This window comes from Caenorhabditis briggsae (genome assembly GCF_000004555.2).
Source record: "Caenorhabditis briggsae AF16 supercontig from assembly CB4, cb25.NA_234, whole genome shotgun sequence".
Taxonomy (NCBI): domain Eukaryota; kingdom Metazoa; phylum Nematoda; class Chromadorea; order Rhabditida; family Rhabditidae; genus Caenorhabditis; species Caenorhabditis briggsae.
The window spans coordinates 1-11,577 of NW_025543425.1; the positions used below are offsets into that span (position 1 = coordinate 1).

Consider the following 11,577-nt stretch of genomic DNA (forward strand, 5'->3'; position numbering starts at 1 on the left):
TGTAATTCTTCCATTTCATCGCGGAGCTTCTCCTGCTTCTTTTCTAGCTCGCGTTTATGTTTCTTGATTATTTTTCCAGCTTGTCTTCTTTCGACGCGGCTCTGTAAAAGAAACATCAAACTTAAATATGAAAATCAACAGATTATTACCGAAGCTTTTTTGTCATACAATTCCCGTCTTTTTTTGATTCGAGCTACCTCCGACTTATACTCTCTTTCAAGATTTTCAAGTTTCGCCTCCTCCACCTTCACATCGCTTCGAAGTTTATCTAGTTTCCCGTTTTGAGCTTCAATCTAAAATCAAACAATGTAGAAATTAGTACACATAAAACTTACCCTTGCTACACGATTTTCTATCCAGTCATCTTCCCTTTGTCTCTTAAGATATTCTTGTCCATCTGCGACTGTGATTTTTTCCTTATCTTCAATAGCGTTATTTATCAGTATCGGAATATGACTTGGACGTACCACAGTGGTCGGAGATAGTGCGGTATTTGGTGGATCCACTTCCATTTTGAAAATACAAACTTTAAGAAACAACTACAAAGAGTAGGGAAAAAATTTCAAAATGAGAAAAAATGGAAAAAGAACATAAATGTCAAACTCTTATCTACACATTCCTGTTTTATGTTCCTAATAAATGGATATGTACTGTTTAAAGTGTCAAAAGCGCACAGGTTCTAACAGTGTCACAAAGACATTAACCAAAAATAATAGACAAATATTCAAAGGAAACTGTCAAGTATGTAAAGCAACCAAATGTAAAATAGCTTCAACTTTGAAAACTGGTGGTGACATCAAACCTATGAAAACGTCAAAAAAACCTATCATCATTCTCGAACAAACTTTTTATAATCCTGAAACTGGGTTCTGTGGAATTAATGAACTTCAAAGAAAAACCAAAAGACCGATCAAAGAAGTAAAACAATTTCTCAACGAACAAGATGTCTACACTCTTCATAAACCTGCTCGTAAAAACTTCAAAACGCAAAGAGTTTATATTCACCATATAGATGAGCAATGGCAATCCGATCTTGTTGAAATGATTCCATATGCAGAAGAAAACAATAACTTCAAATATCTTTTAACTGTAATTGACTCTTTTAGTAAAAATGCTTGGGTAGTTCCACTCAAAACAAAAACTGGAAAGGAAACTGCAAGTGCTTTACAATCCATTTTCAAATCCAGGAAACCTCAAAAAATGCAAACCGATAATGGAAAACAATATTATAATCACGAAATGAAAGCTCTATTCAAAAGTTTTGATATCAAACATTTTTCAACATACTCCGACATGAAAGCTTCAATCATAGAAAGATTCAATAGAACTCTCAAAGAAAAGATGTGGAAAATGTTCACTCATCAAGGTAATCATAAGTGGACTGATATTTTAGATAAATTAGTTCAAGGATACAATAATCATTATCACCGTAGCATAAAAATGACTCCCATTGAAGCATCCAAAAAAGAAAATGAAGATCAAGTACATGAGAACCTGTTCCCCTCCTCGAAAGAAATGTTTGAAAAGTTCAAGTTCAAAATAGATGATACAGTAAGAATTACAAAGTACAAAGCTATTTTTGATAAAGGTTATCTACCTAATTGGAGTACAGAAATATTCAAAATCACTCAAGTTCATCCAGGGGAAGTCACAACATACTCCATTAAAGATTTAGCAGATGAAGAGATCAAAGGAAAGTTTTATGAAGAAGAACTTACTCTGTTTAATAATGTCAAAGAAGAATACAAAATAGAAAAGATACTGAAACGTAGAACTAGGAAAGGAGTAAAAGAAATGTTTGTAAAATGGTATGGATATCCTGAGAAATTCAATTCATGGATTCAAGATAACTAAACACTAACAACTTTAACGCGATTATCTTTAATTTCAACAATATTTTCACTCATAATCAAACAATAACATTTTGTGTTTTGTACAATACTCTTTGAAAAGGAAGCTTTTATTGTAACGTCAGGTCTTGATTGGATAATTCTATCATTTTGTTTAGATACATCGAACACCAACAATGGGTAATAGTAATAGTATACATCTTCTTCCATGAAAATGTAATCTTTTGTTGATTCATAGTAACTGTTTCTAAACTGTTTAGCAAAATTGTATTGTTGAACAGCGTTGAATTTGTCGAAATCAAACTTTAAACAATCATGAGGATACCGCTCTGAATTTAACTCGACATAAATTTCTTCCAATCCACAGTTATCAAACTTACCTGCATTCAGGTAATTGTTATCTCTATTGCTCTGCAAAGCAACCACAATATACTTTATTTTATCATATTTCGTTCCCAATTTCCATGTGAATTCTCTATTTCCATTAGGAATATTGTAACTTTCCAACTGTCTAGAAATAAAAGGCATCTGCACAAGTTTACTACTCTCAAAAATGTTCAACAGTTTATTTTGCATTTCAAGACTAGGAACAATCTTTGGAATAATCCATTGTAATTTTTTAATATTTATCTTAGCTGTATGTTTTTTAGCATCATTAGATGTAATACTATTTTTGTTCTCAGGAGATCTGTAGAGAGTGAGTTGATGCTTTCTACCATAGACAATTTTATTATAACATTCAGCAAAGCCAAATATGTGAGTTAGTGGGATACAGAAAGTAATACTTCCTTTTCTATTTTTTGTATATTTGTTTATCTTGTATGTAATAATATCTTTAGTTTCTAGAATCCATCCAAAGGTATTTTGCTTGTTCATAGTGCTGCTATATGTTAAAAGTCCTTTCATCAGACTAGCTCTACCAGGATCCATTATACTTTCAACTTGCATTCCATCCATGCTATAAGTTGATCTATCAAACAAAAACATTGGTGCATTATTAGTCAAGGATACTTCATCTGTTTCAGCCAACACAGTGTCATCTGGTTTCAATAGTTCACATTCCATATAAATATAAGACTTGTGTAAGTGTAGGTATTGATCACACGTCTCTATGACAAAATTGATTTCTCCATGTTGGTTCAAACTAGATCCAGAGGAAGGAAATATGCTTATAAGATTCTCTTTTTGTATAGAGGTGTCACTCACAATAGGGGTATCAACTACTAATATCCTATCAACAGCTTCAATCATTTTCAATTTATTTAGGGAAATTTCATTTACTAATTTTCAAAAGTAATAAATGAGAATAGTATCTGTGGTGATTTTCTTTTTAACTTTATATCAAAGTACATTAGGTAAGCCCATCATTTGTACAGACAACTCACCAGTTCAATATTTTAGAATCCCAAAACTACACAAATGTAATTATCATAGAATCCTTAACTCGAAATCAGAACCAGTTCAATATGAAGTTTTCAAACCAAACATCATTGAATACATGTCAGATGCTAAACTCTGTAAAAAATTAGTCAGTGAGGTTTCAATGTACACTGACTTTTCTGGATATGAACATACAGTAGAAAAAGAATTGAACAACTATCCCATCACCCTAGCTGAATGTAGAGAAATGATTAATAGTAAGAAATGTGGATACGGAACTTTATCAAAAGGTAGTTCTAACGTATGGAGTACAAATAATAAAATTGAAGTTGATTACCCAAATAGATTCACAAGCTTCTTCTCTCCCAAAAGATTCCACAAAGAAAATTGTATAGTTATTGAAACTAAGGTTTATTCACATTTCAATCAATCTAAGCCAACCAATATTCTGGCAGATATGAATAATTGCAAGTATCAAGACGGTTTCTGTGAGATCAAGAAAAATGAAATTATAACATGGGATGTTAACAGAGATCAGAAATGTCAATTTATCTCTATTGGAATACTTGATGGGATGTACAATAACAAACTTTGGGTTAACAATAAGAACCAAATTGCATTAAACTTCCAAACAAACAAAACTATGACTGATTGTAACATAGACTTGATGATTAGTGATGAAGGATTTGCTGTAAAAAGAATACAAAGATCACAATATTCTCCAAGACAAATTCCTATTCCAATCCCATCATATTCTCAACAAGATATTCAACGTCAAAGACAACAACAGGAGGACGACAGAAGAAAACGTGAACAAGAGGAACAACAGAGAAAGCGGGAGCAAGAAGATAGTAGGAGACGTGAAGAAGATATCAGAAAACGGGATCAAGAAGATGCTAGAAGACGTGATCAAGAAAGACAAAAACAGAATGAAGCTGATTTTGAAAAGAGGAAACAAGAAAAGCTGAAGAAGGAAGAAGAACTTGAGAAAAAGAAGCAAGAAAAAGAAAAGAAAGAACTCATGAAACAGCGCAAAGAAGAAGATTGGACAGTTTATGATGAGAAATTGAAAGGTGGAGACAAAAAATCCAACAGAACTAAAAGAGAAATCTTTCAACCATTACCATTACCAGATTACAACGAATATCTAAAAATCAAACAAGACTGTCATAACTTACCTAGTTATGAAGCATTCAAGAATAGCAGAGAAGGATGTGATTCACTTACAACTTATACAGATTTTATAAACAACATTGCAAATTATGAAAAAGAACAACACTTAAACCTATCTACAGATGAAAGTTGGCAACCTTTACCATTCCCAGGATATGAAGAATATTTGAGTATTAAAGAAGATTGTGCTATTTTACCAAGTCACGATGAATACAAAACCATCAGAGAAAGCTGTGATGCATTCCCAAGTTACACAGAATTTATTAAAAGAATATCCAATTACGAACTGTTTGAAACTGGAAAACAAAGAAGAAAAAGAGAATTATACTCCGACTTCCAAGCTGCAGGTGAATTTCAATATCTAGAAAACCAATCTAACAATCTTCTCAGACATACAACCGAAGTCATGTGTGATATTTTTAACGAGCAAAATGAAGTTCTTGAAAGTCTTATAAGAGAAAATCCAAGAAGATACATCCAAAAACAATTGAATCATTCAGCCATCAAAGTGAGATTCATAGATTCTCAGGATCCAATAGTACAAGTTACATTTTGTAAAGAAATTGATGAAGAAGAGATTGACTTTATAGACGTTACTCATTTTGATGGATACAAGTTAAGTATTGCTCTCACACTCGGACAAATACCAATCAAGATAAAAAGTCTAGGAGATAAAATTTGGTATTACAAGAATGATAATTTTGGAGGAGTGATATCAAGTAAACCACAGCTTCACCCCATGATCGATTATAGAACTAACATTACTAATATGAAAGATTTCAAAGAGTACGATTTAAAGTTCTTAGACGATAAAGTAGTATTCCATGAGCACATTCTTCTAGACATGAAAACTAATATTGAAGAGGAGCTGATAGAAGAAATGAGAGAAAAGTCTGATGTTTCAATTGAAGCTCATGCTAGTAATCAAGACTCTACAATGCCTCATGAAATATTAGACGATGTAGAAGGATTCTTTGGAAAGTGGTGGCTTAGAATTTGGAGAGTTGGTGTTACTTTGCCAGCAATGTTCGTATACCTATTTATAGCTAGATCATTTTGGATGATACTTTCTCCAAAAACTTTTATTGATAGAAAAAATAGAAAAAGGAAAAGGGAGTATGAGGCTGTAGAACTAAGAGAAATGCCGTCTATTCAATCTCTTACTGTTGATTAATTTTTAACTAAATAAATGAGATTCTTTAATGCTGGAAATGCTTCTAGTTATTTAATTATGGGTTTAGAAGAAAAACCTAAAGTAGAACTTGTAGAAAATATTCCTGAAGAAATTCGAAAACAAACCACAAAACAAAAAGATACTAAACAGACTCCACATAAAAAGACAAACCTATCTAAAACAAATAAAGACTTCTTGAAGATTCTTAAAAGTGGTTCTGGTTTTAAAAGAATTTAGATAATGTGTAGCTCTATATGAACATCACAATCATTATATTCAATAAGTTTATTTTCTGCATCAACAAGTTTTAAAGTTAGAGTGTTACAAGTGTTAACTGTTTTATGATAGATTAAATTTATTGGCTCATATTTTATGCTTTTACTATGAGTTGAAGAAAACTTACAAATTATGTTACTCTGCTTTTCATTCATGAATGAATCACATATAAGACTACAAGATAGATATATAAACTTATTTTTATCACTCTCCAAAGTTCCATCAACTTTTACAACAGCTATAGATTTGGGTTTGAAGTCTTGAGGAAAATCAAACTGAAATGACTTCTCATTAGATCTAAGATTAAGAAATAAATAAACCATTTATTACACATTAAATTATGTCATCTGACTTTGCCGATTATTCTGTTAAAAATTATTACTCCATTCGAAAAAATAATCCATTACTTCCTTCTTCAATAAGAGCTTGCATCATAGGAAAATCAGGATGTGGTAAAACTAACTTGTTAATGAATTTACTTCTGGATAAATTTGAAGGAGATGATTATTTAGACTATGACAGCTTGTATATATTTTCAACTACACTTTTTCAGCCCTGTTACCAAGCACTTATAAATGGTTTTGAAAATGGATTGAGTAAAAAAGATATTAGAGAATGCTTTAAGAATCAGAATTTTATGGTTGAGAAAAAAGATAAACAAGAAATAACTATTCACACTTCAGATAGTTTAGATAATATTCCTGATCCAAGTTCTATTGATCCTAATAAAAAGACTCTAATAATATTTGATGACTTGATGTTGGAGAAACAAAATAAAATAGAACAGTACTACACTAGAGGTAGACATAATAACATTGATTGTTTTTACATTTCTCAAAACTATATTAAACTGCCTAAGAATACTATCAGAGAGAATGCAAATTTGTTTATAGTGTTTCCTCAAGACAAGTTGAATTTGGATTACATTTATAGAGATCATTGTAGTGAATTAGATAAAGAAAGATTTTTAGAGATGACTTCTGAGATTTGGAAAGAGAAATATTCTTTTTTGATTATTGATAAGACTAGTGAAGCAGATAGTGTAAATTTAGAAAGATGCTCAAGTATTTTTATATTTTTTGACTGTCTATTTTTGGGCTAGGTTTAAAAAAAGAAGAAAAAGAAGAAACCTGAGGCGCCGGCTTCACCCCTAAATTTTAGACTATTTTTTCACAATTTTCGTTTTCAGTAAAAGGTATAAATCACCTCAAAAAAGAGACTAGTGATGAAGACAGTGGTGAGTTCGTGATGTCGTTAGACCACTTTTTTATTTTCGATATATTTTTTTCAGGTTAGGTTAGGTCAATTAGGTTAGGTCAGGTCAATTAGGTCAGGTTAGGTTAGGCCAATTAGGTTAGGTTAGGACAGGTCAATTAGGTCAGGTCAGGTCAGGCTAAAAAAAATAAATTCTCAAAAAATAAATGTCAGAATATAAAAGGGGGATCTATGAAGCCTATGAGAGCTCCGAAATTGTGTGTAAAGCAGAATGGTGTAGAGAGAACAATGTTCCAGTAAGAAGTTTAAATCATGCGATTTCTATATTTGGACCTATTTCTAAAGGTAATGCTTTGCATAATGATAAGTATGATTATCTACTAGAAAAACCTAGAAATGAAAGAGGACAATATACCCATGAAAGTGATATAAATTTTAAAGAAAAAAGTGAAAAGAAAAGAGAAGAAACCAAATTAAATAATTTTAAAATAGAACTTGGTAAGCCTGTACCACAATATGTTAGGGATAAAATATGTGAAGGATATTAACTACTTTTTAATACTCAATTCACTCAAATAAATTAAAACTTTTTCGTTACCTAGTATTTTTATTAAATCTTCTTTATAGTAATGTAAACAATTTGCAGTATAATATTCATTATAACTTCTCCCGTCAAGTTTTCTACAAGTATACATTGTTTCCTCTTTGGATGTATTTCTAATTTTGATTGTTTTAACTATTTTATTGTTCTCAATTAGTGTTGTTAATTTTTTTATAATATCATTTTGTATTCTTTCACAACTCAATAAGTTATTCATTTGATTTTTGGTTAGTTTCTCAACGAAAAAATTTTGAAGGATCAGTTCTCATCGTTCTATTAGTTCTTCTAATTCTATCTTCTTCAATTTCTTTATCTATTTTATCCACAGCTTCTTGCCTCAATTTTGAGTCATTTAACTTGGTTGTGTTTTTGAGAGCTGTTATCTGTTTACTTAAATTATCTATCTCTTCTCTTTTGTCTATGTTAGATTCTAATAAAGCATCTTGATATCTCGCAAATAATTCAATCATTAATTTATGCTTTTGATTTGGTGCAGAAGTACTTAACAAATTAGCTGTTTTTTCTAAATCTTTCATGACTTCATTGAGTGATTGACTGTTGTTGTTTGATGGTTTGTAATTTGCTATTCCATCTACAATTTTATTAACGTAATCTAATCCTCCAAGCATTTCTACTGCCTGTTTTAGACCTTTATTTCTAAGATCTTCTTCAGTAATTGTAATAGTTCCATTTACATTATTTGTTTTGATAGTGCTTAGTGTGTTTATTCTTCCCATTTATTACACTGAAAATCAAAATCCAAAAATTCAAAATTCAAAATCAACTATCTTTGTGGAAGAAGTAGGTTTATCTTGTTAGAATTAATTTTAACTGATACTTCTTTGGGTTTGACTTCAATTGAACTTTCAGTAATAGATTTACCTTTTGTCTTCATAACAACATATTTACTGATATCCATCTCTTTTGCTAATTCTCTTAAACCATCATATAACGTTTGAGTAGAAAAGTTGTGTTGTTTTACCCAGTTTCTTTTATCAATTCTAAGAGGGGTTTTGTCTTGATCGCTGATGTACATTCTAGCTAGTGTAATTTTTTGTGACATTTAACTAGAGAAAAAATAGGCTATTGTAAGAGTTTGTAAGAGTTTGTAAGAATGTATAGAGTGTATAACAAGACCTAATGATTACATACCAATATTCAAATAAATAACCCCTAAGTCTTTCTTCTTGATTACTTTCTGTTTGACTAGTTCATCTAACATTGCATGGATTTTATTATACTCGTCTTTGTTACCAGCCTGATATGAACCAATAGATAGTCTTAATGAGTCAATTAGAGAGTTGGTATTTGATGGTATGAAAGAAATAGAACTTCCTGATGTTGAAGATGTTCCAGCTGTAGTTGGGGTCTTAGCTACAAAATATTTAGACTTTATGAACGCCCATTTATCACTAGAATCTGCATTATATCTTTTACTATTTTTATCAAAACCTTGGTACAGAGCATTAGAGCATAATAATATTTTTTTGTAATTTGAAGAATCTTCAGTTGTAACCTTGTTTAGATCAGGAGACTTTTTGAGTAGTAACTCCATCAACCCTTCAGTTGCTGTGTATTCTTCATTATTAACTTTGATAATATTTTGATCGAATGTAATGTCTTTGTTACCAATAGCATACTTCTTTTCTGCTTTGTTGAACTTGATTGAGTATCCAGCATTACTTCTATCTGAATTATCTTGAAGATAACTTACAATCAGATTACTTACAACTTGAGGTGAAGAAGAACTAGGTAGAGAGGGAGGTAGGATTACTGAGGGTTGCTTAATAAGACTTTTACGATTTGTCTTTGGTGTTGGTGTAGTTGCAGGGGCTATTGAAAGTTGAGAAGGGGATTTAAAGTTGTTTAGAGTTTCTACTATTTTATTCTTTTCATCTATAATTTCTTCTTGAAGTTTTTTGTTGGATTCTAAAATAGGTTTAAATACTTCAATTCTATAATCTTCTACATGTTCTAAGTCTGATCGCTCTTGTAAATTCTTGATTTTATGCTCTTTCCGATTTTTCAAAAAGTTGTTTACTATTTCATTACGTCGTTTTGGGTCATTTATCTCAACTACAGAATGCATTTATTACGGGAAATATCATCGATTTTAGGTTGATTTATTCAATATTTCTGAAAATTAATTATAGGTTTTAAATGATACTTTTCTTGCTCTATAAATGGAACTAGTTGATTACGAAAAATTGAATAGGGATCAACTACGAAAACCCGTAGGAAACAGAACAGGAATGAGCAGTGTTGATGTTAGAAAGAAGGGCGTGTCTGAAATGCGTAAAATACTTGAGAACTATGATAAAGATGAAGCTAACAAGCAATCTAGTTTCCAAATGAGGAATCTATTTCCTTTCGATAAAACTGTCTTTAGTGATTACAAAGAAGTTGGTGATACGTTAAGAGATACTTTTCACATTGGAGATTCTAAAACTATAGAATCCTTTTTAGATAAGAAAGGGCCTGATATTGTGAAAGACATTTTTGATGAAAGTGTGAAAATATATGTCTCATTACAATGCGAAATGAAACAAGAAGGTACAGAAAATAAGGATATAGTCCATCTAAATACAGCTAACGAAATAGTGAATCCGGCGGATGATAGAAAAGTCTTTTATGAAAAATTAAAATCAGATTTAGTAAATAGATTAGAACATTATCAAGGTAAAGGTTCTGGTTTTAGACTAAATAGAATTATTGGTTTAAGAATGTTTCAAACTAAGATTAAGCCATTATCAGGATCAAAATATATTGAATTACCAGATTGGTTAAAAAATAAGAAAGCCGTAGTTAATATTCAGAATAAAGATGTAAAATGTTTTATGTGGTGTATTTTAGCTCACTTATATCCAGTGGATCAAAATCCTGAACGAGTAAGTAAATATAAGGATCACATTTCTAAAATTAATTTCGAAGGTTTCGAATTTCCTTTCCAAGTTAAAGATGTAGATAAGTTTGAGAAGAGAAATAACTTGGCTGTTAATATTGTAACTCATGATGTCTCAGGGCCAGCAATAATTGAGTCATATAAAGTATCTAAAAACATCAACGTAGATTTAAGTAGAGTGATAAACCTTTTGCTTGTCACTGATTGTTCTGGAGAAGGTCATTACTGTTTGATTAAAAATATAAATAGATTGATGAACACCCAAAATAGTAGAAGCAATAAATTTTGTATTAGATGTCATAATAACTTTTACAATGCAGAGAAGTTTGAAAATCATTTAGCTGACTGTATGAGTAATAATCCTATACAAATGATTAAATCCCCTAAAGACTATATTAAATTGAAGGAGTTCAGGAAACACAAAAACATAGATATGTCTGCTATGCAGATTTTGAATCTGTTATCTATAAAATTGATTCTGTTAACAATTCTCGTAACAAATCTTGGAGTGAGAATGTTGGTAAGCATAAGGCCTCTGCTTTCTGTGTAATTGTTGTGGATTCTTTCACTCAGAGTATTTACGAAATGAAGAGCTATGTTGGATATAATACTATTACAAAATTCAATGAGTATATCTTAGATGTGTGTGAGCGATTATTGAGTATGCCTGATATGGAAATGAAAAATTTAACCAATGAAGAGTGGAAAGAATATGACAGCTGTAATTCATGTCCTCAGTGTGAGAATGTGTTTGATGGGGATAAAGTTAAAGATCATGATCATTGGACTGGATTATACAGAGGACCTCTATGTAACTCTTGTAACTTGTTGAAACAGAAAAATAAATTTATACCAGTGTTTTTCCACAATCTTAAAGGCTATGACTCACATCATATAATTAGTGATGAGGAATCAAGCAAACTATTGAAGGAAAAAGGTGTTGAAATTAAAAGCATCTCAGCAAATATAGAAAAGTTTATTAGTTTGGGATATATATACAAAAATC

The 11,577-nt window shown here is 30.9% G+C and overlaps 5 protein-coding genes across 5 annotated transcripts; 3 read left to right on the forward strand and 2 right to left on the reverse strand.

Annotated features, from left to right (window-relative positions):
- Nucleotides 1-1,850: 1,850 nt before the first annotated feature.
- CBG24836 lies at nucleotides 1,851-3,101 on the reverse strand (the record flags this gene model as incomplete). The annotated part of the gene is made up of 1 exon (XM_045241040.1): nucleotides 1,851-3,101. One exon carries the CDS (start codon nucleotides 3,099-3,101, stop codon nucleotides 1,851-1,853), a length of 1,251 nt encoding a protein of 416 aa, XP_045091425.1.
- Nucleotides 3,102-3,150: 49 nt separating this feature from the next.
- CBG24837 lies at nucleotides 3,151-5,814 on the forward strand (the record flags this gene model as incomplete). The annotated part of the gene is made up of 2 exons (XM_002648493.2): nucleotides 3,151-5,529; nucleotides 5,779-5,814. The coding sequence occupies 2 exons, from the start codon at nucleotides 3,151-3,153 to the stop codon at nucleotides 5,812-5,814; spliced, it is 2,415 nt and encodes an 804-aa protein (XP_002648539.2).
- A 379-nt stretch (nucleotides 5,815-6,193) lies between these two features.
- Nucleotides 6,194-7,616, forward strand: CBG24838 (the record flags this gene model as incomplete). Its single annotated transcript, XM_002648494.1, has 3 exons — nucleotides 6,194-6,917; nucleotides 7,043-7,090; nucleotides 7,282-7,616. 3 exons carry the CDS (start codon nucleotides 6,194-6,196, stop codon nucleotides 7,614-7,616), a joined length of 1,107 nt encoding a protein of 368 aa, XP_002648540.1.
- Nucleotides 7,617-8,813: 1,197 nt separating this feature from the next.
- CBG24839 lies at nucleotides 8,814-9,596 on the reverse strand (the record flags this gene model as incomplete). Its single annotated transcript, XM_002648495.1, has 2 exons — nucleotides 8,814-9,043; nucleotides 9,122-9,596. Coding segments are annotated over 2 exons (705 nt in total), but the record flags the coding sequence as incomplete, so codon positions are not given.
- Nucleotides 9,597-9,921: 325 nt separating this feature from the next.
- CBG24840 lies at nucleotides 9,922-11,507 on the forward strand (the record flags this gene model as incomplete). Its single annotated transcript, XM_002648496.1, has 2 exons — nucleotides 9,922-10,789; nucleotides 10,978-11,507. Coding segments are annotated over 2 exons (1,398 nt in total), but the record flags the coding sequence as incomplete, so codon positions are not given.
- Nucleotides 11,508-11,577: the final 70 nt, after the last annotated feature.